This window comes from Oncorhynchus tshawytscha, linkage group LG25 (assembly GCF_018296145.1).
Source record: "Oncorhynchus tshawytscha isolate Ot180627B linkage group LG25, Otsh_v2.0, whole genome shotgun sequence".
Classification (NCBI taxonomy): Eukaryota; Metazoa; Chordata; class Actinopteri; order Salmoniformes; family Salmonidae; genus Oncorhynchus; species Oncorhynchus tshawytscha.
In genome coordinates this window covers 36,397,344-36,424,793 of record NC_056453.1, presented here as the reverse complement: position 1 = coordinate 36,424,793, position 27,450 = coordinate 36,397,344, and the positions used below count along the sequence as shown (strand labels likewise).

General features: G+C 44.3%; 1 protein-coding gene across 4 annotated transcripts in view; it reads left to right on the top strand.

The window, feature by feature from the left end:
- Positions 1 to 27,450, top strand: part of LOC112236150 (caskin-2-like) — a 101,721-nt gene that overhangs the window by 24,765 nt on the left and 49,506 nt on the right. For all 4 annotated transcript variants that reach the window (XM_042306292.1, XM_042306289.1, XM_042306291.1 and 1 more), the window contains 2 exons: positions 19,302 to 19,353; positions 21,484 to 21,581. In XM_042306292.1, coding sequence (XP_042162226.1) covers positions 19,302 to 19,353; positions 21,484 to 21,581 — 150 coding nt within the window. The remainder of the gene's footprint in view (positions 1 to 19,301; positions 19,354 to 21,483; positions 21,582 to 27,450) is intronic.

The following is a 27,450-nucleotide window of genomic DNA, read 5'->3' as shown; positions in this document are numbered from 1 at the left end:
TTGTTATTGTCTGACAAAAGTGTGTGTGTGTGTGTGTGAGAGAGAGAGAGAGAGAGAGAAGTGCTCCTTAGGGAATAGGCCTATATCAGTAGTAACTTTAATGAGAATCAGCAGGAAGCTGCTTTTGTAGTCTGTAGAAGCTGCAGCTGCTTTGATCTGCTATGCCCCATGTAGTCTCTGATTCTCCTGACAGGAAGTTAGATACAGAGATGGAGGTTATATTGTAACCCCCAGTACCCTTCATCTGTTTCCTGTTCTGGATGTTTTAAAAGGCTCTTGTCTTGTTCTGATATACGCAAAATGGCGATCCTGCGTAGTTGCACTGAGTAACTAATCGGGGAGCTGCACACTTGTGGGTATTTATAAATTAGGCTTGACACACTCCAAGCCTTTTGAAATATCTCCCTTCAGATGGAAGTCACTCAGTCATTTCCAATGGGTCTTTACTGTGAGGGAGGCCTAGTACCTTAAACGTATAATGTGTAAGGGGAGGGTACATTGAATTAAGGCAGACATTGACAGGAATCCATTCTTCCCAGCTTAGATATGTTGTCCCAGGTTGCGGTTAGGCTACTTTACCTTAGCAGAGATGATGGGAGGTGGGGTAGTCTAGTTATGATTTATGTGGGGGAGGGGAGAGAGGCAAGCTTGTTACCTGGGCAAAGGCTTATCTGTTATCAATAAAGTCAGAGGTTCTATTAAGCGTAGAACTTAAGAGAACTAGCCTAGCTAGTAGTTCCCAGGGTTTGGGCCACAGAGTGAATTTCATCATCACACAAAGTGTAAAGTTTCTGGCCTTTTTAGGTCAAATTAGAAAACGTAATGACTTGTCCACTAATAGTTGAGCATGTGCGTGTATGTGCTTCTGACATTCAGACTCCCTATCGTTACTGTTTGGCTCTATTCAGATAATCAGTGGGTTAATGCTGATCTTGTAAGATCACCAAGATGTTTTCACATTCTTCGTGTCAGTGGTGACCTTAGACAGCTACACACGGCTTGGCCTGGGTGTTGTTTTGCCAATTCAGGATTTCAGCCAATTAACATGGTTGCAGTCAGTAGGTAGTAGGTCTATACTCTATTTTAGGCTATTGCGCAGATTAGAGGTCGACCGATTTATGATTTTTCAACATCGATACCGATTATTGGAGGACCATAAAAAGCCGATACCGATTAATTGGCTTAGTTATTTATTAATTAATTATTTATTTTTATTTATTTGTAATAATTTACAACAATATTGAATGAACACTTTTATTTTAACTTAATTGAATACATCAATCAAATCAATTTAGCCTCAAATAAATAATGAAACATGTTCAATTTGGTTTAAATAATGCAAAAACGTTTAAGAAGAAAGTAATATGTGCCAATATGCAATATGTGCCATGTATGAGCCATGTAAAAAAGCTACCGTTTAAGTTCCTTGCTCAGAACATGAGAACATATGAAAGCTGGTCGTTCATTTTAACATGAGTCTTCAATATTCCCAGGTAAGAAGTTTAGGTTGAGGTTATTATAGGACATTCTCTCTTTACCATTTGTATTTCATGAACCTTTGACTATTGGATGTTCTTATAGGCACTTTAGTATTGCCAGTGTAACAGTATAGCTTCCGTCCCTCTCCTCGCACCTGGGCTCGAACCAGGAACACATCGACAACAGCCACCCTCAAAGCATCGTTACCCATCGCTCCACAAAAGCCGCGGCCCTTGCAGAGCAAGAGGAACAACTACTCCAAGTCTCAGAGCGAGTGACATTTGAAACGCTATTAGCGTGCACCCCGCTAACTAGCTAGCCAGTTCACATCGGTTACACCAGCCTAATCTTGGGAGTTGATAGGCTTGAAGTTATAAATAGCTCAATGCTTGAAGCACAGCGAAGAGCTGCTGTCAAACGCATGAAAGTGCTGCCTACCATCGCTCAGTCAGACTGCTCTATCAAATATCAAATCATAGACTTAATCATAACGTAATAACACACAGAAATATGAGCCTTTTGGTCATTAATATGGTAGAATCCGGAAACTATCATTTTGAAAAACAAAACGTTTATTCTTTCAGTGAAATATGGAACCGCTCTGTATTTTATCTAACGGGTGTGTTACGGATACAGTTATCCTGTGTGTGTATCCTGTGTGTGTGTTTCTTTTCTCTCCTTCTCCCCTCACAGGTGAAAATCATCACTCCCCAATCAGTCAACAATCAATCATCAATCAGAAGACACACCTCCTCCTGTTTCCTACCCAATCACAGTTCCTTTCCCTTGGTTTAAAAACCCCATCATTTGTTTGCTCTAGAGCTCAATCTCTCTGTAAATGCCATGTCTGTAGGTCTCTGTGTTTCACTCTCGCTTTGTGTCTTAACCTCTCTTTTGTTTGAGCACCTCCATAGCACTTTGTCATCCCCTGTGAGTATTGTTTTGGTTATGGTGTTTGTTTGTTGCTGGTGGGAAAAGGGGGAAACAAGACAAGTCGCCCATGGGCATACACTACCCGTAGGTGAACTTTGTTAAATACACTAGTTAGAACTGGGCGGACCACCCACTGTATTTTTGCTTAGTTAGTTAGCTGTTGTTAAAGTAGGCTAGTCTAGCTTAGGGGTGTTTTTGTATATTTATTGTTTCTTTCCTTGGGTCCAGCTCAGCCCCTTTTCCTGCTTCCCCCCCCATTACCGTGTGTTTTATAAATAAACCTGGAGTTTGACGGTAGATTCCTGTTGTCGTGGTTATTTCATTCACACTTTTACTTTGTCACAATAATAATTTGCATGTTACGGGTCTCATTACCATCCCCCCTAGACTGTCGGGCCAAAAGGGATTCGTAACAGGTGACATCCCTAAGTCTAAATATTGCTGTTACATTGTACAACCTTCAATGTTAAGTCATAATTATGTACAATTCTGGCAAACTAATTGCGGTTTTGTGAGGAATAAATGGACTTCACACAGTTCGCAACGAGCCAGGTGGCCCAAACTGCTGCATATTCAGATAATCAGGCGTGTGGGTTAATGCTGATCTTGTAAGATCACCAAGATGTTTTCACATTCTTCGTGTCAGTGGTGACCTTGCACGGAACGCAAGAGAAGTGACACAATTTCCCTAGTTATAAGAAATTCATGTTAGCAGGCAATATTAACTAAATATGCAGGTTTAAAAAGTATATACTTGTGTATTGATTTTAAAGAAAGGCATTGATGTTTATGGTTAGGTACACATTGGTGCAACGACAGTGCTTTTTTCGCGAATACGCTTGTTATTCTCTTATGGATCCCTAGTGATCCCTTCCCGCTCTAATCCCGTTAACGGGATTGATTTGACAACATCCAGTGAAATTGCAGTGCACCAAATTCAAAAACAGAAATACTCATAATGCAAATTCTTGAAACATACAAGTGTTGTACATCAAAATGAAGCTTAACTTCTTCTTAATCCAGCCGCTGTGTCAGATTTCACAAAGGCTTTAACGGCGAAAGCAGACCATGCGATTATCTGAAGACAGCGCCCCGCATACAATCACATGAAAATCAGATTTCAACCAGGCAGGTGCGCGACTAAAGTCAGAAATAGCTATATAATTAATGCTTTACCTTTGAAGATCTTCTGTTGGCACTCTAAAATGTCCCAGAAACATCACAAATGGTCCTTTTGTTCGATAATGTCCTTTATGTCCCAGAAATGTCAATTTATTTGGCGCGTTTGATTCAGAAATACACCGGTTTCAACTCGCCCAGCAGGTATAAGCCGTATACCCACTTTTTTCCCAGCGGGCATTGCGTGTACTCACTTAATCCCTACTGATGCATATCAAAGTAGTGTAGTGGAGGTATACGATTGATCAATTATGTAATACAATAGAGACATCATGCACAAAGTAGCCTACACAATCGCAAATCACATGAAATATATTCACATGCGCACCACGCACACAGCCTAGTTTCGGCCTAGTGTGCGATTCTCAACTGGTTTTGGCATGGAGCAGCTCACCGAAGAATGACATCGGTAGCCAGTAAGGTAGGAAAGCAGCTCACCGAAGAATGACATCGGTAGCCAGTAAGGTAGGAAAGCAGCTCACCGAAGAATGACATCGGTAGCCAGTAAGGTAGGAAAGCAGCTCACCGAAGAATGACATCGGTAGCCAGTAAGGTAGGAAAGCAGCTCACCGAAGAATGACATCGGTAGCCAGTAAGGTAGGAAAGCAGCTCACCGAAGAATGACATCGGTAGCCAGTAAGGTAGGAAAGCAGCTCACCGAAGAATGACATCGGTAGCCAGTAAGGAAAGACTTAAATTCATGATATCTACCTGTAAATGCTAAGACAATAATGTACATGCAAACCAGGAGTTGAAACAATTTAGTCCGAGGTGTTGGTTATTAGGCTATTTGTGATGCGCAATTGTCATCATGGCTATTTGCATCAGGGGCGTAGACATGGATGGGCCTGGGTAGACAGAGACCCACCCAGTGGGGAGCCAAGGCCATGACTGGCCCACCCAATCAAATTGATGTGTTTTAATCATTGTTGTGGACTTAGACATTTTGAGTTGAAAATCTGAAATCTGCCTTTTTTATCTAGCTTCTGATGGTCTAGCCCACTGGTTCCCAATCCTGGTCCTGGGGACCCAAAAGGGGGCACATTTTTGTTTTTGCCCTAACACTACACAGCTGATTCAAATGATCAACTCATCAAAAGGCTTTGATGATTTGAATCAGGTGTGTAGTGTTATATTATATATATTATGTATATTATTTTAATCATTATTTTATAAGTCTTCAGCCCTTCTCTGAAGAAGTAGAATTGTTCTCCACTATGATTGGGTTAGTAATCATTTTAGAGTGGCTCTATTTTTCCTCAGCATGCAATTCTTTTCACTGTTTTTTGAATTTCAAAAGAATCTATATGTTCTGAACACAGAACTACTGAACATTTTGAACCCTTATTATGGTGGGGATTTGACAAAATTACAATCACGGTCTTGAATTGGACTCACATTTTGACTCGGTCTCGAACCCCTTGACTCGGTCTCGATTTGCTCTGGTCTTGAATCGGTCTCTCTTTAAATGACTTGATCACAACACTGCAGGTTTGTCTGCAGCTAGTGACCCTACAGTATAGATGGATGATAGTTCTGAGGTAGAATTCAGGCATCATTGTTTCACCAGACTTGTTTACAGATACACTGCAGAAAAACAACCCAACTAACAGACACGCAAACTAGAATAACCAGGACAAGGTCAAACGAGTTTAGTACACACAAACTCTCCTTGAACTCTAAATCTCTTCTCTTTCTCTCCCTTCACTTGTATTCAGATGATTAAGTATTTTTTCGGGTAATGATGAAGTTATTGTACTGGAACAAAGCCTGTGCTGCTTGTCTGCAACTATACACAGAGGACAACGAGAGGACAACGTCTGTGTCCCAAATGGCTCCCTATTCCCTTTATAGTGCAGTGCTTTTTACTACTCTAATGACAAGGAAATGATTATAAACTCATTAAGATGTGGCTTACAGTTTGTGTATGATCATGTCACTTGTACCCCTACCTACATGTGCGTATTACCTCAACTCCCTCGGACTCCTGCACATTTCCTCGGTACCGGCACTCCTTGTATATAGCCTCGTTATTCTGTAGTCTACACCTGTTGTATTTGGCACATGTGACAATATTTGATTCGATTATTTCCCATGCTCGTGGACCAAAGTGTAAACTGTGTACTTGTCCGAGCGGTGATCTACGTTTGTCCATCTCTCTACCTCCTTTCCTGTAAATCGCTCTGTCCTTTTGTTAGATTTGTTTTAAAAAAGCAGCAGTTTTTACCATTTGAGGTCATTTGCAGTGTATTTTGAAAAAGCTTGGTCGATTCTTATTTTTTTGCTTTATTTTTGAAGATTGTCTGCTAGGCTATTATTAACCAAAAGTACCTCGTAACATGATTATATTTGTAGATGTTGCAGGCTTCCAGTTGAATGCATCATTTTGGTTTTATTATGTAGGCCGACGTCTTTAACTACAGTAAGAGTAATATGTATTGGTCCAGAAGGAGTAGTGATGTGTTACTGGCTGTGCTCAGGCCTATAGAGACTAAATGGGTGATGAGCAATGATTTTAAGGCTGAAGTGAATAATACAATAAGTGATTTATGGGTGAAGTTAACTTACTAGCCTATATTTAAGCAATAAGGCTTGAGGGGTGTGGTATATGGCCAATATACCACGGCTAAGGGCTGTTCTTGGGCACAACGCGGAGTGCCTGGATACAGCCCTTAGCCGGGATCTATTGGCCATATACCACAAACCCCCAAGGTGCCTTATTGCTATTATAAACTGGTTATCAACGTAATTAGAGTAGTAAAAATAAATGTTGTGTCATCAGACCGTATACCACAACTGTCAGCCACTCAGCATACAGGGCCCGAACCGCCCGGTTTATAATTTATTATTAGCCTATTATATTTACATATTGCTGAGTTATTCATTCTATAGCTAGCCAATGTTGCTTGTACATGTTAGTGATATATTGTCACCCGAATAATCGAGAGTGGTTGTCTTGTCCAAATGGAAGAATTCATACTGTAGGCTATTTAAACATGTGGCAAGAATTTGGGAAAAATGTTCTCCGTCAACTAACGAAGGACTAAATGAGTTTAGTCTGACATCTTATTTAAGTGCAAACATGTATTGTCCCTAAGGCCTGTTGCTGCGAAGAGTCCAACTGCACCAACAGATCCTCCTTCCATCCATCTGCTCCCCCCTCTTTAAATGACTTGAACACAACACTGCAGGTTTGTCTGCAGACATAGTCTTCTACTATGTCTCTCTGTTTATACTGGCAGAGGGGCGGTTAGGCGGGCGGGCAGGCAGAGGGGCGGGCAGAGGGGCGGGCAGTTAGGTAAAGGGGCGGGCGGGTAGAGGGGTGGGCAGAGGGGCGGGCGGGCGGGCAGAGGGGCGGGTGGGCGGGCGGGCGGGCAGAGGGGCGGGCAGAGGGGCGGGCGGTTAGGTAAAGGGGCGGGCGGGTAGAGGGGTGGGCAGAGGGGCGGGCGGGCGGGTGGGCAGAGGGGCGGGTAGGCAGGCAGAGGGCGGTTAGGCGGGCGGGCAGAGGGGCGGGCGGGTAGGCAGAGGGGCGGGCAGAGGGGCGGGCGGGTAGGCAGAGGGGCGGGCAGAGGGGCGGGGCGGGTAGGCAGAGGGGCGGGCAGAGGGGCGGGCAGGCAGGCGGGTAGGCAGAGGGGCAGCAGAGGGGCGGGCAGGCGGGCGGGTTAGGGGCGGGCAGAGGGGCGGGCGGGCAGGCAGAGGGACGGGCAGAGGGGCGGGCGGGCGGGCAGGCAGAGGGGCGGGCAGAGGGGTGGTCGGGCAGGTAAAGGGGCGGGCGGGCAGAGGGGCGGGCGGGCAGGCAGAGGGGCGGGCAGAGGGGTGGTCGGGCAGGCAGAGGGGCGGGCAGAGGGGCGGGCGGTTAGGTAAAGGGTCGGGCGGGTAGAGGGGCGGGCAGGCGGGTAGAGGGGCGGGCGGGCAGAGGGGGGGCGGGCAGAGGGGGCAGGCAATGATTAAGACATGTAAACAGCAACAAAGCCTCCTTCACTCACACTGCCAAACTTACCCTAGTAAAACTGACTATTCTACCGATCCTCGACTTCGGGAATGTCATCTACAAAATAGCTTCCAAGACTGCATCCAGTTTGCTGAGTAGAGTATATCACAGTGCCATCCGTTTTGTTACCAAATCACCTTATACCACCCACCAATGCGACCTGTATGCTCTAGTTGGCTGACCCTCACAACATATTCTTTGCCAGACCCACTGGCTCCAGGTCATCTATAAGTCTATGCTAGGTAAAGCTCCACCTTATCTCAGTTCACTGGTCACGATAACAACACCCACCTGTAGCACGCGCTCCAGCAGGTGCATCTCACTGATCATCCCTAAAGCCAACACCTCATTTGGCCGCCTTTCCTTCCAATTCTCTGCTGCCAGTGACTGGAACGAATTGCAAAAATTGCTGAAGTTGGAGACTTTTAATTCCCTCACCAACTTTAAACATCAACTATCTGAGCATCTAACCGATCGCTGCAGCTGTACATAGTCCATCTGCAAGCCCACCCAATCTACCTACCTAATCCCCATACCGTTTTTATTTTATTTACTTTTCTGCTCTTTTGCACACCAGTATCTCTACCTGCACATCCTCTGATCATTTATCACTCCAGTGTTAATCTGCTAAATTGTAACTATTCGCTCCTATGGTCTATTTATTGCCCACCTCCTCATGCCTTTTGCACACACTGTATATAGACTTTCTTTTTTCTACTGTGTCATTGACTTGTCTATTGTGTTAATGACTTGTTTATTGTTTACTCCATGTGTAACTCTGTGCTGTTGTCTGTGTCACACCGCTTTGCTTTATCTTGGCCAGGTCGCCGTTGTAAATGAGAACTTGTTCTCAACTAGCTTACCTGGTTAAATAAAGGTGAAATAAAATGAAATATATATTTTTTTAAAGGCACAAGCTTGCAGGTAAAAGGCACAAGCTTGCAGGTAAAAGGCACAAGCTTGCAGGTAAAAGGCACAAGCTTGCAGTTAAAAGGCACAAGCTTGCAGTTAAAAGGCACAAGCTTGCAGTTAAAAGGCACAAGCTTGCAGTTAAAAGGCACAAGCTTGCAGGTAAAGGCACAAGCTTGCAGGTAAAAGGCACAAGCTTGCAAAAAGGCACAAGCTTGCAGGTAAAAGGCACAAGCTTGCAGGTAAAAGGCACAAGCTTGCAGGTAAAAGGCACAAGCTTGGAGGTAAAAGGCACAAGCTTGCAGTTAAAAGGCACAAGCTTGCAGTTAAAAGGCACAAGCTTGCAGTTAAAAGGCACAAGCTTGCAGTTAAAAGGCACAAGCTTGCAGTTAAAAGGCACAAGCTTGGAGGTAAAAGGCACAAGCTTGCAGTTAAAAGGCACAAGCTTGCAGTTAAAAGGCACAAGCTTGCAGTTAAAAGGCACAAGCTTGCAGTTAAAAGGCACAAGCTTGCAGTTAAAAGGCACAAGCTTGCAGTTAAAAGGCACAAGCTTGCAGTTAAAAGGCACAAGCCTGGAGGTAAAAGGCACAAGCCTGGAGGTAAAAGGCACAAGCTTGGAAAAAGGCACAAGCCTGGAGGTAAAAGGCACAAGCCTGGAGGTAAAAGGCACAAGCCTGGAGGTAAAAGGCAAAGCCTGGAGGTAAAAGGCACAAGCCTGGAGGTAAAAGGCACAAGCCTGGAGGTAAAAGGCACAAGCTTGCAGTTAAAAGGCACAAGCTTGCAGTTAAAAGGCACAAGCCTGGAGGTAAAAGGCACAAGCCTGGAGGTAAAAGGCACAAGCCTGGAGGTAAAAGGCACAAGCCTGGAGGTAAAAGGCACAAGCCTGGAGGTAAAAGGCACAGTATATAAAGGGAATAGGGTGCCATTTGACACGCAGACAAGGTAGATGAAGTACTAGCTCCAGAATCTGCACCAGTTTATGGGAAACTTGTATTTTTCCTCATTGACACTGATGTACTTTACTTAGTTCACTGGGTGAAGAGCCAGATAGTTAACTATTGTTATATATCTGAGGCTCTGTCTTCTACATAGTGTACTACTTTCAACCAGAGCCCTATGGGTCCCTACAGGTCGTGTACTATGTAGGGAATAGGGTGCCATTTGGAAGGCAGACTCCGTTAGATGGAGGGTCATGTCGTGGTGAAACAGGAGCAGTTCAAGGTTAAGCTGATCTAGACTTCACTAAGCTTGTGAATGTTCAGTAAATGGCACTCCTTTTTAGTAATGTTACTTTGTTCTGTTCTGGACTAGTTCTGTTCTGGATAGAGATGGACCAGGTAGGAAATCACAGCGATGTATTCAATGAGCACAGTCACATGCACTCAATAATACGATTATTGTGGAGAGTCAGATTTAATATAATACTTTGTTTAAAACGTTGACATGCTTTGCAAGAGGATCAATTTCCCGAATGATCCTGTTTCCATGGACACATCTGAGATCAGACTTCCTGATGGGACTTTGATCACCAATCAGAGTAAAACGTTGCTACCCCAGTGACCATGTTAATTATGCAAAGCCTATTATATTCAGACATTCTAAAGTTTGTCAGTGTGAAAACTATTACTAAGATGCGTACTCTCAGTCGCTCGTCAAAGGGAGCCGGTTACCGGTGCTAACACATGCACAGATCAGATACATCGCTGGAACGCAGAGGAAGCTTGTGCTACCGGTGCTAACACATGCACAGATCAGATACACTGCTGGAACGCAGAGGAAGCTTGTGCTACCGGTGCTAACACATGCACAGATCAGATACACTGCTGGAACGCAGAGGAAGCTTGTGCTACCGGTGCTAACACATGCACAGATCAGATACACTGCTGGAACGCAGAGGAAGCTTGTGCTACCGGTGCTAACACATGCACAGATCAGATACACTGCTGGAACGCAGAGGAAGCTTGTGCTACCGGTGCTAACACATGCACAGATCAGATACACTGCTGGAACGCAGAGGAAGCTTGTGCTCAGAAAACCAGGTGTTTTTAATCAGTGTGTGCTTTCTTCAATTTTGACCGTTTGCCGATTTTTCTTTTTTTAAAGATAAGCAGAGTAAATTGTTTACATGGCCAGTTCCCAACTCCGCCTACTGCCATAATCAGTTTAATATTGAATTAAACGTGTGCATGTAAACATACTCAAGGATTATATTTCTACAGGGGAATAGAATACTGTATGTGTGCCAACTGTTCCATTTGTTTCATTCAGTTCCAATCACTAGGACTTCCATTTAGCTCACAGATGTCCTACTTCTGAAAGAATCTAGTAATTCCAGAAAGAAACATTTAAAAAGATTTGTGACACCACTATTGTATCCTGCTTCCCGTCAGTGTTGGAGCGCCTGTGTGGCACTGAAAGGGTTATTGGGATACTGGTGCTCTATGTTTCCATTGGTTACCCTTGACCCGATGGTGACACTCATGTCGATCGATCAGACCCAGAACAACCGGTCCCAGACAGACAGAGGACTCTATCCTAATAATGACTCTAGATAATCAATGGAAGATAATGAGGCAGAATGACAATTAGGCCCTGCAAATGTTGCTGTTTTCTCTCTCTCTCTCTCTCTCTTGTTCATTTGTTCATTCTTCCCATCTCCTTATTGAAAGGACACTTCATTGTCCCAGTAGCATGTCTGACTGTATATTGTGTCAGACTAATTCACTCCTATCCCGTTGGTTGAGACATGGCTAGTGCTATTAGTAGCCTCTCTCTTGGTAGTTGGTAGGCAGAGAACTGTAACTGTACTGTATAAGGCTGAGGCTACAATATAATCACATTGCCAGGGAGCCACAGGGATTTGGTCACTTCTCCAGGCTTCTAGCCAGCTCTGAGACTCCATCTGCCCACATGCCAGCCAGCCCAGCACAACTTAGTCCTAACACCTGCCCTGGCTGTATCCTTATTAAAGCTACACGCTATACACAGAGTACAAAACATTAGGAACACCTCACCTTCCTAATATTGAGTTGCACCCATCAGAACAGCCTCAGTTTGTCGGGGCATGGACACAAGGTGTCAAAAACGTTCCACAGGGATGCTGGCCCATGTTGACTCTAATGCTTCTCACAGTTGTGTCAAGTTCGCTGGATGTCCTTTGGGTGGTGGACCATTCTTGATACACACTGGAAACTGTTGAGCGTGAAAAACCCAGCAGCGTTGCAGTTCTTGACACACTCAAACCGGTGCGCCTGGCACCTACTACCTTACCCTGTTCAAATCCGCTTTTGGCTTGCCCATTCTCATCTACACTGATTGAAGTGGATTAACAGATGACATCAATAAGGGATCATAGCTTTCACCTGGATTCACCTGGTCAGTCTGTCATGGAAAGAGCAGGTGTTCCTATTGTTTTGTACACTATGTATATATTCTATATAGGCTAGTTTAATAGATACTTGTAACTAGCAGTAGTAGCCTACTGTTTAGGTTAGCTACGGTACATTCACATTCTCACAAGTAAGGACAAGGTATGTTTGAGTACAGATTTAGTTATGTCGAGACCTTAGGATGCCACCACCACAACCCTACTTGAAATTTCACCTTCAGGTGGAAATGAACTGAAAGTTCAAATTAAATAAAGGTGTCATTCTTTGCATACCTTGAATGTGTCTGTGAATATTAACTACAAACATCTGGGCTTGCTGACGGTGTGTTCTGGAATATGGCACCCTACCCTTCCCGATAGGACTCTGGTCAAAAGTAGGGTGCCATTTGGGACTCATAGCTAGTGTTTTTAAATAAAGACTTAATGGATACACATCAGATATAAACATCAGATATAAACACCATCCAACTCTGTAGAAACAGCATGTTCATTTCTGGGGTAGCAACACTCATCTGAAGCTCACGTTGTCCTTCTATTTAATTACATTCACCTTTCCCCCACCTGCTCTCAGTCGATCTGATCTGCTTGTCAGTGTCCGACTTAAAACGTTTGTTCACCAATCAAAATGCAGCGCGGCAAAGCAGGACGACGTGAGCTGCAGATGGGTGTTGCTACCCCAGATATGAACATGCTGTTTCTACAGAGTTGGGTGGTGTTTATATCTGACGTTTATCCATTAAGTCTTTATTAAAAACACTAGCTATGAACGCTGCTGGCCTTAATAGAAAGATGGATGGAGAATAGGGGATGCTTCAGGTGTTTTTTTTAAATTTCAGGGCGTTTTTCCAACTCTCTTTCTGCTGTCAATGTGCCATGACGTTTCAATGACTTACAGGGCCTTCATAAAGTATTCACACCCCTTTTACTCTTTCCACATTTTGTTGTGTTACAGCCTGAATTTAACATTTTGTTGTGTTACAGCCTGAATTTAACATTTTGTTGTGTTACAGCCTGAATTTAACATTTTGTTGTGTTACAGCCTGAATTTAACATTTTGTTGTGTTACAGCCTGAATTTAACATTTTGGTGAAATTGATATTGTATGTCACTGGTACTGTATGTCACACAATACCCCACAATGTCAAAGTTGAATTATGTTTTAGAAATGTTTACAAATGCAAAAAAAAACATATTTTTTTTGACTTAGTAAGTAATCAATCGCTTTATTGTGGCAATCCTAAAAAATTTGCTCAAGTCACATATTTAGTTGCATGGACTCACTCTGTGTACAATAATAGTGTTTAACGTGATTTTTGAATCTGCCTCCTCTCTGTACCCCACACATACAATTATCTGTAAGGTCCCTCAGTTGAGCAGTGAGTTTCAAACAAAGAATCAACAAAGAACAGGGAGGTTTCCCAATGCCTCGCAAAGAATGGCACCTATTGGTAGATGGGTAAAAATAAGAAAAGCAGCCCTTGATTATCCGTTTGAGCATGGTAAAGTTATTACACTGAACAAAATGATGAGCTGAAGTAAAAATAAAAGATGTCCATATGCACAAAAAGCTTGTTTCTCTCAAATTTTGTGCACAAATTTGTTTACATCCCTGTTAGTGAGCTTTTCTCCTTTGCCAAGATAATCCATCCACCTGACAGGTGTGGCATATCAAGAAGCTGATCATTACACAGGTGCCCCTTGTGCTGGGGTCAGTAAAAGGCGACTCTTAAATGTGCAGTTTTGTCACACAATACATTGCCACGTCTCAAGTTTTGCAGGGGCATGCATTTGGCATGCTGACTGCAGGAATGTCTACCAGAGCAGTTACCAGATAATTTAATGTTAATTTCTCTACCATAAGCTGCCTCCAACCTCGTTTTAGAGAATTTGGCAGTATGTCCAAACTGCCTCAAAACCGCAGATAATGTGTATGGCGTCGTGTGGGCAAGCAGTTTGCTGATGTCAACGTTGTGAACAGAGTGCCCATTGTGGCAGTGGGGTTATGGTATGGACAGGAATAAGCTATGGACAACAAACCCAATTGCATTTTATCGATGGCAATTTGAATGCACAGAAATACCGTGACGAGATTCTGAGGCCCATTGTGAGGCCCATTTTTTTTCCTTAAGATATCTGTGACCAACAGATGTATATCTGTATTCCCAGTCATGTAAAATAGATAAGGTCTCAGGGGTGTGAATACTTATGTAAACAAGATATTTATGTGTTGTAAGTTTCAATAAATTATTCAAAAATGTCTAAATGCATGTTTTCACATTGTCATTATAAGGTATTGTGTGTAGATGGATGAGAATTGTTTTTACTTTTAATTTTGAATTCAGGCTGTAACACCAGAAATGTTGAATAAGACCAAAGGGGAAAAGCAGCCAACAAGTGCTCAGCATACTGTTTGTGCCAACTCCTTCAAGACTGTTTAACACTTTGGTTACTACATGATTCCATGTGTTGTTTCATTGTGTTGATGTCTTCACTATTATTCTACAATGTAGAAAATAGTACAATTAAAGAACAACCCTTGAGTGACGAGCTGTGTCCAAACTAGAGGACGACCGATTATGATATTTCAACACTGATACCGATTATTGGGGGACCAAAAAAGCCGATACCGATTAATCGGACAATTAATTTTTTTAGTTTAATTTTTTTAAAAAAAATTTGTATTAATGACAATTACAACAATACTGAATGAACACTTATTTTAACTTAATATAATGCATCAATAAAATCAATTTAGCCTCAAATAAATAATGAAACATGTTCAATTTGGTTTAAATAATGCAAAAACAAGGTGTTAGAGAAGAAAGTAAAAGTGCAATATGTGCTATGAAGAAAGCTAACGTTTCAGTTCCTTGCTCCGAACATGAGAACATATGAAAGCTGGTGGTTCCTTTTAACATGAGTCTTCAATATTCCCAGGTAAGAGGTTTTAGGTTGTAGTTATTATAGGGATTATAGGACTATTTCCCTCTATACCATTTGTATTTCATTAACCTTTGACTATTGGATGTTCTTATAGGCACTTTAGTATTGCCAGTGTAACAGTATAGCTTCCGTCCCTCTGGTTAGAGCGCGCTAACTAGCTAGCCACTTCACTTCAGTTACACCAGCCTCATCTCGGGAGTTGATAGGCTTGAAGTTATAAACAGCGCAATGCTTGACGCACAACGAAGAGCTGCTGGCAAAACACACGAAAGTGCTGTTTGAATTAATGTTTACGCGCCTGCTACTGCCTACCATCACTCAGTCAGATACTTGTATGCTCAGTCAGATTATATGCAACGCAGGACACGCTAGATAATATCTAGTAATATCATCAACCATGTGTAGTTAACTAGTGATTATGATTGTTTTTTATAAGATAAGTTTAATACTAGCTAGCAACTTACCTTGGCTTACTGTATTCGCGTAACATTCCGTCTCCTTGTGGAGTGCAACGAGAGAGAGGCAGGTCGTTATTGCGTTGGACTAGTTAACTGTAAGGTTGCAAGATTTGATCCCCCGAGCTGACAAGGTGAACATCTGTCATTCTGCCCCTGAACAAGGCAGTTAAACCCACCGTTCCTAGGCCGTCATTGAAAATAAGAATGCGTTCTGAACTGACTTGCCTAGTTAAATAAAGGTATTAAAAAATAATAAATAAATCGGCGCCCAAAAATCCCGATTCCCGATTGTTATGAAAACTTGAAATCGGCCCTAATTAATCGGCCACCGGTCGACCTCTAGTCCAAACTCATGACTGGAACTGTGTTATTGTGACTAGCACCAGACCTGTAGCCGACCACATAACCTGTGATGGAAATCAATATCATTCATTTAGCATACTATCTTCTTCAGAGGGAATCACAGGAGCAATTAGGGTGAAGTGCCTTGTTTAAGGGAACATCGATTTAAAAAATAGATTTTTAACCTTGTTGACTCAGGTATTCGAACAAGCAACCTTTTGGTTAGTGGCCCAATCGCTATGCTTCCTGTCACTAGGGCTGTGACGACGCCAGTATCGCAATATTATTATTATTATTTTTTTTTTTCAGTTGTCCTTTTTAAAACCTGCTATGTGTAAAATATTGTGTGCTGTAGCTTGTTAAATAAATACATGTGACTCTGGATGACAACATAATGATGTTTGTTTCCAACATTAGGGCTGTTTTCCTAAAGAAGTTAAATCTGCTTGGTGTTTTGTTTCATTGCCTCGATACTAACCTGACGTCACTATGTGCTGTGACATGTTTACAGCCAGGCCTTTCACACAGACACTGGAAACCAGTCATCTTCCTGCTGCACCAACATAACACACACACACAGCCTTTTAGGTGAGGTGATTGAAGGCCAATGAGGCTTGACTGGGTTAGATTTCACAGTCTCGTTTTCCTCACCTGCTTTTGTACTTGGTGCCAACTCTCAATGGCCGTAGCTGTAGCCAGTGTGTATCCAACATACCTTTTTGATGTTGGTATTGTGTTTCCCTGAAGTTCCTAGTGTAGAACACACCCGCAGGCCATGGTGAGTGGTTTTGTGTTTTTGCAGACAGGGTTTTGCATTACAGATGATGATGTTGGGTGTGACGCGCTGTAAGGAGAGACTGACACACACACAGTCCGTTGAAGATGCGGTAATTTACTGTACCATGATGTCAGCCAGAGCTCTCCACCTTTTAATTGAGAAGGAAGCAACTGTTTCCAGAGGAAGAATCTCTCTCTCCTCGCTCTCCCTTCTATGTCTGGAATGTTGGCTCATGTTCTAACTAGAACTCTTAAAGGCTCTGTTCTCTCGCTGTCATTGGGGTGGTTTAGGCCCCACTTGGCGAGCTGCCTAATGTGTGTGTGTGTGTGTGTGTGTGTGTGTGTGTGTGTGTACTCGCGCCCAGTGTAAGTGGAACTATCCTGTCACTGTAGAAACATGAAATCATCATGTGAGTGGCTGGCTTATACACACCTCATTTAAACTGCCATGAAGAAATCTGATAACTTTTGGTTGGGTTTAAAGGGATACTTTGGGATCCACATTACTTCCCCAGAGTCCGCACGCAGAGATAACAATGGTATCCACGAGTTCATCCGACTCTGGGGAAGATTTTGCCAAAATCCTGAAGTGTCCCTTTTTAATATCATGGGTCAAAAGCAGTTGGTGAGACAGTAGCCTCATTGACAGAGCTGATAGTGAGGAGGAATTCACTGTTAATATTCAGTAGGGATGGAATAGAATACAAGTTCTGTTTCATTGATTGAAACCAATGCCAAGAGATCTGTCTGAGGATCAATCTCTTCTACTGTTCACAACATTCACACGCACACGTGTGTGTGTGTGTGTGTGTGTGTGTGTGTGTGTGTGTGTGTGTGTGTGTGTGTGTGTGTGTGTGTGTGTGTGTGTGTGTGTGTGTGTACACACACATTCTTGTGCCTGGCCCAGTGAGAGAGAGAGAGGCCAGAGTTGGAAGAATGGTCTCTGCTGAATGAGAGACTGGGTATGGGCTCAGTGAGGCTGGAGCTTGGCTCTGAGAGCAGGGCTAGCAGAGGAGTCAATTCCCAGAGAGAAGGGCTTTAGATGGGGTGGCTGAGCCTGGAAAGGCCCCTGGAGCTGAGGGGTAGAATGTACAGTAGGGAATGAGTGTAAGAGAGTGGAGGTAGGACTGGATTGATTGATTGAGTTAATGAATAAGGATAACGTAACAAAATGATTGGCTACAGGGAAGTCCGAGAGGAGAAAATATGGGACAAGTACTCTTGTTCACCAGACACTAATGCCTAGGACAAGTACTCTTGTTCGCCAGACACTAATGCCTAGGACAAGTACTCTTGTTCGCCAGACACTAATGCCTAGGACAAGTCCTCTTGTTCACCTAGGACAAGTACTCTTGTTCACCTAGGACAAGTACTCTTGTTCACCTAGGACAAGTACTCTTGTTCACCTAGGACAAGTACTCTTGTTCACCTAGGACAAGTACTCTTGTTCACCTAGGACAAGTACTCTTGTTCACCTAGGACAAGTACTCTTGTTCGTCAGACACTAATGCCTAGGACAAGTACTCTTGTTCGCCTAGGGCAAGTGGCAATGTGGCTGCTGTAGGGTAAGTCAGCTATTAGGACAGGTAGCCTTGTCCAAGGTATGTGCTTTAGCCAATCAATTCCTCGGACTATCCGTATGTGATTGGCATAAGAGCGGACAGGAGTTCGCTGAAGCAACTGATCTGGAGCAGGCTAAGGAGGAATCTGGTTCAGTTAGGGGGAATTGCTTGCATGGAATAAAAACTGTTTCGTTTTCAGTAAGCTGGCAGAATTTTGTCATAACACTGTATGCGAGAAGCGAGTGGGAGCAACCTCCAGCCATTCTGACATGTTATTTCAGGAACGAGTGATGAAGAAAGAGAGGAACATGTGAGCTCTTGCTGTGAAAACCGAGAGACCCTGCCGTGATGGAAGATCACTAGGCGTTCTGTTGAAAAGACAAATGTCACCAAATCCTTTTTCCATCTCCCCCTCCCTCCTTCCATCCCTTCCCTCTCTCCTTCCCTCCCTCCTTCCATCCCTCCTTCCATCCCTTCCCTCTCTCCCTCCCTCTCTCCTTCTATCCCTCCTTCCATCCTTTCCCTCTCTCCTTCCCTCTCTCCTTCCCCCTTTGTCCCTTCCATCCCTCCTTCCATCCCTTCCCTCTCTCCTTCCATCCCTCCTTCCATCCCTTCCCTCTCTCCTTCCCTCTCTCCTTCCATCCCTTCATCCCTTCCCTCTCTCCTTCCCTCTCTCCTTCCATCCCTTCCCTCTCTCCTTCCCTCTCTCCTTCCATCCCTTCCCTCTCTCTCTCCCTCCCTCTCCCTTCCCTCTCCCTTCCATCCCTTCCCTCTCTCCCTCCCTCTCTCCTTCCATCCCTCCTTCCATCCTTTCCCTCTCTCCTTCCCTTTCTCCTTCCATCCCTCCTTCCATCCCTTCCCTCTCCTTCCATCCCTCCTTCGATCCCTTCCCTCTCTCCTTCCATCTCTCCTTCCATCTCTCCTTCCATCTCTCCTTCCATCCCTCCTTCCATCCCTTCCCTTTCTCCTTCCCTCTCTCCCTCCTTCCATCCCTTCCCTCTCTCCTTCCATCCCTCCTTCCATCCCTTCCCTCTCTCCTTCCCTCTCCTTCCCTCCCTCCTTCTATCCCTTCCCTCTCTCCTTCCCTCTCTCCTTCAATCCCTTCCCTCTCTCCTTCCCTCTCTCACTCCTTCCATCCCTTCCCTCTCTCCTTCCCTCTCTCCATCCATCCCTCCTTCCATCCCATCCCTCTCTCCTTCCCTTTCTCCTTCCCTCTCTCCATCCATCCCTCCTTCCATCCCTCTCTCCTTCCCTTTCTCCTTCCCTTTCTCCTTCCATCCCTTCCCTCTCTCCTTCCCTTTCTCCTTCCATCCCTTCACCCCCCCTTCTTTGTTTTTCAGAGTTGCTGGGCTCCACAAAGAGGCTCAACATCAACTATCAGGACTTAGACGGGTAAGAGATGTGTGTGTGTGCATGTGTTTCCTAATGAGTGTGAGTCAGTTAGATGGACTTGTGTTCGTGTTTGCATAGCTGAGGTTTATCCTCTCTCTGTACTTATTTGGCTCAAAGGAATGCAATCTATGTCTGTAGAGGAAAAGTGACTCTGGATTTGATTTGACATGGTCTTCATCTTTATCGGATGCCTGTTGTGGTCGGTTCTCACTGTAGACTTACCACCCAGTCACACCTGTATGCAGACAGACCAGACACAGTGTGAGTGTGTGTTTTTCTGTCTGTGTCTTTGTGCGTGTGCATGTTTTTTTAAGCAAGAGGGGGCATGATAGATGACAGTGATGCCTAGGGACCACAAGGAAGAAGTGGGAGGTGAACAAACAGTGACCAGTCACCCTAAATCAACACTCACTCAGCATGGAGAGAGATGGGGGGATTTAAAGGAGTGAAAACAGACAGATGAGACATGGTTGATATGGACGGATGTTTATCTGACTAAGTACCAGGCAGGTCAAAACAATGAAACTTCCAATTTGTAGATCACCAGTTAGATACTGTTAAACACTCCCAAACGGCACCCTTGTCCCTACTTAGGGCACTACTTTTAACCAAGACTATAGAGGCCATAGAGGAATAGGGTACTATTTGGGACGCAACCTTACACACTCATACTGAACATGACTCGATCCTAGTTTTATTTATTTAACCTTTATTTAACTAGGCAAGTCCAGTTAAGAACAAATTCTTATTTTACTATGATGGCCTACCCCGGGCCGAACCCTCCCCTAATACGGACGACGCTGAGCCAATCGTGCACCACCCTATGGGACTCCCAATCACTGCCGGTTGTGATATAGCCCGGGATCGAACCTCAGTCTGTAGTGACGCCTGTGGCACTGAGATGCAGTGCCTTAGACCCCTGCACCACTCGAGAGCCCCTATTCCCACCCACCATCACAGATTCACTGCACAAACTTCCCCATGGCAGAATTTAGGATATGAAATAATCCTAGCTTTATTCTGTGGTGTACGGTGTGTGTGGTCCTCTGTAGCTCAGTTGGTAGAGATGGTGGGTTTGATTTGCACGACCACCCAAACGTAAAATATATTCACGCGTGACTCCGCTGTAAGTCGCTTTGATAAAACCATATAAACTCAGCAAAAAAAAAGAAACGTCCTCTCACTGTCAACTGCGTTTATTTTCAGCAAATTTAACATGTGTAAATATTTGTATGAACATAACAAGATTCAACAACTGAGACATAAACTGAACAAGTTCCACAGACAAAATCAAAAGTAACAGTCAGTCATCTGGTGTGGCCACCAGCTGCATTAAGTACTGCAGTGCATCTCCTCCTCATGGACTGGACCAGATTTGCCAGTTATTTCTGTGAGATGATATCCCACTCTTCCACCAAGGCACCTGCAAGTTCCTGGACATTTCTAGGGGCGAATGACCCTATCCCTCACCCTCTGATCCAACAGGTCCCAGACGTGCTCAATGGGATTGAGATCCAGGCTCTTCACTGGCCATGGCAGAACACTGACATTCCTGTCTTGCAGGAAATCACGTACAGAACGAGCAGTATGGCTGGTGGCATTGTCATGCTGGAGGGTCATGTCAGGATGATCCTGCAGGAAGGGTACCACATGAGGGAGGAGGAGGTCTTCCCTGTAATGCACAGCATTGAGATTGACAGCAATGACAATAAGCTCACTCCGATACTGCTGTGACACACTGCCCCAGACCATGATGGACCCTCCGCCTCCAAATCGATCCCACTCCAGAGTACAGGCCTCGGTGTAACACTCATTCCTTCGTTGATAAACGCGAATCCGCCAATCACCCCTGGAGTCCTCAGTTAGATGTATACCCTCTCTGTTTATGGCAGACTCATTTCACCCTGGAACCCCCCACCCCCAACCAGGGGAAAGGGGAGGACCTGTTTCTAAGCCAGAATATTCCCAGCAAATAAGTAGTAGTGTGACAATGGACTTTCCCTCCCTCCCCATCCCTTCTCTCCTCTCTGTGTCTCCCCCTCTCTCTCTCTGTGTCTCCCCCTCTCTCTCTGTGTCTCCCCTCCCCCCTCTCTCTCTGTGTCTCCTCCCCCTCCCCCTTCTCTCTCTCAGGTTTTCAGCGTTACACCATGCAGCTCTAACAGGCACCACTGAGCTGCTGTCACTTCTACTGGAGGCTCAGGCCACTGTGGACATCAAAGACATTAATGGTGAGAGGTTATAAGCTGTTATAAAACTGTTTTAAAACACTTACGAACCATTATAAACAAGTAATACAAGTCATTAATTAAAGGGTAAATCTGTTATTGTAAAAAAAAAAGACAGCGGGCACTCTGCCACTTCTTTTGGTAAATAAAATAAATTATCCCACATTGCCCCTTTAATTTTTCAATCTTCTAACTTACCGGCTCTCGTCCTCTGTCTCTCTCTCTCTCTCTCTGTCTCTCTCTCTCTCTCTCTCTCTGTCTCTCTCTCTCTCTCTCTGTGTCTCTCTCTCTGTGTCTCTCTCTGTGTCTCTCTCTGTGTCTCTCTCTGTGTCTCTCTCTGTCTTTCTCTGTCTCTCTCTCTCTGTCTCTCTCTCTGTCTCTCTCTCTCTCTCTGTCTCTCTCTCTCTCTCTCTGTCTCTCTCTCTCTCTCTGTCTCTCTCTCTCTGTCTCTCTCTCTCTCTCTCTGTCTCTCTCTCTCTCTCTGTGTCTCTCTCTCTGTGTCTCTCTCTGTGTCTCTCTCTGTGTCTCTCTCTGTGTCTCTCTCTGTCTTTCTCTCTCTGTCTCTCTCTCTCTGTCTCTCTCTCTGTCTCTCTCTCTCTGTCTCTCTCTCTGTCTCTCTCTCTCTGTCTCTCTCTCTCTGTCTCTCTCTCTCTGTCTCTCTCTCAATTCAATTCAATTCAATTCAAGGGCTTTATTGGCATGGGAAACATGTGTTAACATTGCCAAAGCAAGTGAGGTAGACAACATACAAAGTGAATATATAAAGTGAAAAACAACAAAAATTAACAATAAACATTACACATACAGAAGTTTCAAAACAGTAAAGACATTACAAATGTCATATTATATATATATACAGTGTTTTAACAATGTACAAATGGTTAAAGGACACAAGATAAAATAAATTAGCATAAATATGGGTGTATTTACAATGGTGTTTGTTCTTCACTGGTTGCCCTTTTCTCGTGGCAACAGGTCACAAATCTTGCTGCTGTGATGGCACACTGTGGAATTTCACCCAGTAGATATGGGAGTTTTTCAAAATTGGATTTGTTTTCGAATTCTTTGTGGATCTGTGTAATCTGAGGGAAATATGTCTCTCTAATATGGTCATACATTGGGCAGGAGGTTAGGAAGTGCAGCTCAGTTTCCACCTCATTTTGTGGGCAGTGAGCACATAGCCTGTCTTCTCTTGAGAGCCATGTCTGCCTACGGCGGCCTTTCTCAATAGCAAGGCTATGCTCACTGAGTCTGTACATAGTCAAGGCTTTCCTTAATTTTGGGTCAGTCACAGTGGTCAGGTATTCTGCCGCTGTGTACTCTCTGTGTAGGGCCAAATAGCATTCTAGTTTGCTCTGTTTTTTGTTAATTCTTTCCAATGTGTTAAGTAGTTATCTTTTTGTTTTCTTGATTTGGTTGGGTCTAATTGTGCTGCTGTCCTGGGGCTCTGTAGTGTGTGTTTGTGTTTGTGAACAGAGCCCCAGGACCAGCTTGCTTAGGGGACTCTTCTCCAGGTTCATCTCTCTGTAGGTGATGGCTTTGTTATGGAAGGTTTGTGAATCGCTTCCTTTTAGGTGGTTGTAGAATTTAACAGCTCTTTTCTGGATTTTGATAATTAGTGGGTATCGGCCTAATTCTGCTCTGCATGCATTATTTGGTGTTCTACGTTGTACACGGAGGATATTTTTGCAGAATTCTGCAGAGTCTCAATTTGGTGTTTGTCCCATTTTGTGAAGTCTTGGTTGGTGAGCGGAACCCAGACCTCACAACCATAAAGGGCAATGGGCTCTATGACTGATTCAAGTATTTTTAGCCAAATCCTAATTGGTATGTTGAAATTTATGTTTATTTTGATGGCATAGAATGCCCTTCTTGCCTTGTCTCTCAGATCGTTCACAGCTTTGTGGAAGTTACCTGTGGTGCTGATGTTTAGGCCAAGGTATGTATAGTTTTTTGTGTGCTCTAGGGCAACAGTGTCTAGATGGAATTTGTATTTGTGGTCCTGGTGACTGGACCTTTTTTGGAACACCATTATTTTGGTCTTACTGAGATTTACTGTCAGGGCCCAGGTCTGACAGAATCTGTGCATAAGATCTAGGTGCTGCTGTAGGCCCTCCTTGGTTGGTGACAGAAGCACCAGATCATCAGCAAACAGAGACATTTGACTTTGGATTCTAGCAGGGGAGGCCGGGTGCTGCAGACTCTTCTAGTGCCCGCGCTAATTCGTTGATATATATGTTGAAGAGGGTGGGGCTTAAGCTGCATCCCTGTCTAACCCCACGACCCTGTGTGAAGAAATGTGTGTGTTTTTGCCAATTTTAACCGCACACTTGTTGTTTGTGTACATGGATTTTATAATGTCGTATGTTTTACCCCCAACACCACTTTCCATCAGTTTGTATAGCAGACCCTCATGCCAGATTGAGTCTAAGGCTTTTTTTGAAATCAACAAAGCATGAGAAGACTTTGCCTTTGTTTTGGTTTGTTTGGTTGTCAATTAGGGTGTGCAGGGTGAATACATGGTCTGTTGTACGGTAATTTGGTAAAAAGCCAATTTGACATTTGCTCAGTACATTGTTTTCATTGAGGAAATGTACGAGTCTGCTGTTAATAATAATGCAGAGGATTTTCCCAAGGTTACTGTTGACACATATTCCACGGTAGTTATTGGGGTCAAATTTGTCTCCACTTTTGTGGATTGGGGTGATCAGTCCTTGGTTCCAAATATTGGGGAAGATGCCAGAGCTAAGTATGATGTTAAAGAGTTTTAGTATAGCCAATTGGAATTTGTTGTCTGTATATTTGATCATTTCATTGAGGATACCATCAACACCACAGGCCTTTTTGGGTTGGAGGGTTTTTATTTTGTCCTGTAACTCATTCAATGTAATTGGAGAATCCAGTGGGTTCTGGTAGTCTTTAATAGTTGATTCTAAGATCTGTATTTGATCATGTATATGTTTTTGCTCTTTATTCTTTGTTATAGAGCCAAAAAGATTGGAGAAGTGGTTTACCCATACATCTCCATTTTGGATAGATAATTCTTCGTGTTGTTGTTTGTTTAGTGTTTTCCAATTTTCCCAGAAGTGGTTAGAGTCTATGGATTCTTCAATTACATTGAGCTGATTTCTGACATGCTGTTCCTTCTTTTTCCGTAGTGTATTTCTGTATTGTTTTAGTGATTCACCATAGTGAAGGCGTAGACTCAGGTTTTCCGGGTCTCTATGTTTTTGGTTGGACAGGTTTCTCAATTTCTTTCTTAGATTTTTGCATTCTTCATCAAACCATTTGTCATTATTGTTAATTTTCTTCGGTTTTCTATTTGAGATTTTTAGATTTGATAGGGAAGCTGAGAGGTCAAATATACTGTTAAGATTTTCTACTGCCAAGTTTACACCTTCACTATTACAGTGGAACGTTTTACCCAGGAAATTGTCTAAAAGGGATTGAATTTGTTGTTGCCTAATTGTTTTTTGGTAGGTTTCCAAACTGCATTCCTTCCATCTATAGCATTTCTTAATGTTACTCAGTTCCTTTGGCTTTGATGCCTCATGATTGAGTATTGCTCTGTTTAAGTAGACTGTGATTTTGCTGTGGTCTGATAGGGGTGTCAGTGGGCTGACTGTGAACGCTCTGAGAGACTCTGGGTTGAGGTCAGTGATAAAGTAGTCTACAGTACTACTGCCAAGAGATGAGCTATAGGTGTACCTACCATAGGAGTCCCCTCGAAGCCTACCGTTGACTATGTACATACCCAGCGTGCGACAGAGCTGCAGGAGTTGTGACCCGTTTTTGTTGGTTATGTTGTCATAGTTGTGCCTAGGGGGGCATATGTGGGAGGGAATGCTGTCACCTCCAGGCAGGTGTTTGTCCCCCTGTGTGCTGAGGGTGTCAGGTTCTTGTCCGGTTCTGGCATTTAGGTCGCCACAGACTAGTACATGTCCCTGGGCCTGGAAATGATTGATTTCCCCCTCCAGGATGGAGAAGCTGTCTTCATTAAAATATGGGGATTCTAGTGGGGGATATAGGTAGCACACAGGAGGACATTTTTCTCTGTTAGGATAATTTCTTTTTGAATTTCTAGCCAAATGTAGAATGTTCCTGTTTTGATTAATTTAATGGAGTGAGTTAGGTCTGCTCTATACCAAATTAGCATACCCCCTGAGTCCCTTCCCTGTTTCACACCTGGTAGTTTGGTGGATGGGACTACCAGCTCTCTGTAACCTAGAGGGCAACCAGTGGGTCCATCTCCTCTATACCAGGTTTCTTGCAGGATGACAATATCTGTATTTCCGATTTCTTTGGTGAAGTCCGGGTTTCTGCTCTTTAGGCCAAAGGCAGATGACCTCAGGCCTTGGATATTCCAGGATAATATAGTGAAGGCTTTTTGTTCCATAGAGTGTCCAATGTTGTTGGTCGTGGTTTGGCCTCAGGCCAGTAAGTGTGAGCAGAGCCTGCTGAGCATCTGGTACATGCCATTGGCTTGGGCGAGTGTGAGAGTGGGGGTTGGGACTGTTTGCCCGCTCACTACCTGGGCGTATGTGTGGCTTCCATGTTGAGGCCCTCTTTGCGGGGGTGGGGTGCATGGGGTGGGCAGGAGTGGCATAGGTCTGATCTGAGGGGGCCTAAATGGAGTGTGGGCATGGTTGACGTGGGGGGTGTTGATTGGTTGGGGTGGGGGTGTGGATGTGTCTGGGTGTACTGTGGTCTGGATGTAATTCCTCTTGGTGTGGGTCCTCTATGTGTAGGTCCAGGGGGGGGTCCTGCAGATCTGGGAGGGTGTCTCGCTGGTCTGGGTGGTCTGGGTGGGGTGTCTATTGATCTGTTGCTCCTGTGTGAAGTGTTGGGGATACGTTTGAGAGCGATGTCCTTTAGAGTCCGGGCAAAGGTGGGCACTGCTGCCTTGTAGAGGTGGACCTGGTCATAGAGGCTGTTCAAGTCCAGGGTGGAGTGGTAGGCCAGGAAAACGTTTGGTTTTGAGGCACAGTCACGGGAAATACTTGCATTTACCCGCTGTATTGTGGCGGGGTGGAAGTCTTTTCGTGGTAGCAGGGTGGAGATAACCACTTGTGCGTTGGGGAAAGTAGAAGAAGCCTTTTCAATCCCTTCAGTGATGTGGCCACTCTTTCCTGCTGTGCTCTCAGGTCGTTTGTGCCTGTGTGTATTATTATGTGGCTGGGTGAGCCTAGTTTGGCCTCAGACAGAAGGTCTAGGGCGCACTGGGTGTTTGGACACCAGAGTTTAGACACACTGTGTTTGGGAAAAAGTTTTTTTTCTTCTATATATTTCCCATTTGAGTCCATAAGTAGTACAATCTGTGTCTTGTGTTTGTCCTCAGTGGGTGTGGGGGGTTGACAAAGGGCTATCAGGGTGGCTGACAGGGGGTGCTCAGAGGGGTGAAAGCCTCTGGGCTTGGGGTTCTTCATTTGTCTGTTGTGCTGTGATGTCGACTCTATGGTCAGGGTCTGGTGTGGACTGTTCTGCTGTGGTGTCGAGACTTTTGTTGGGTGCTGAGGTGGGCTGTTCTGCTGGCTTCTCTGTGGGGGTGGCCACCTCTCTAGTGGGTTGTTCTCTGTCACACGCCGTCCCCCTCAACTTCTCCTCCATCCCCCTCACCCTCTCCTCCATCCCCCTCAACCTCTCCTCCACCAGCAGTCTGATACTCTCCTCTAGTGCTCTGTTCTGCTCCTCTTTCTCCTGTTGTATTTGTCTCACCACTGTCCAAAGTGCAGATATGTCTCTGTCCACCTCCAGCTCTCCGGGTCTGGTTAAGGGCCTGTTGTTGTGCTGGACTGTTGTCTGGGTCTGTGCTGACTGAAGTGTAATCACCTGCTGTTCCAGCTCCACCTGCCTTATCTCCAGCTGGGTGAAT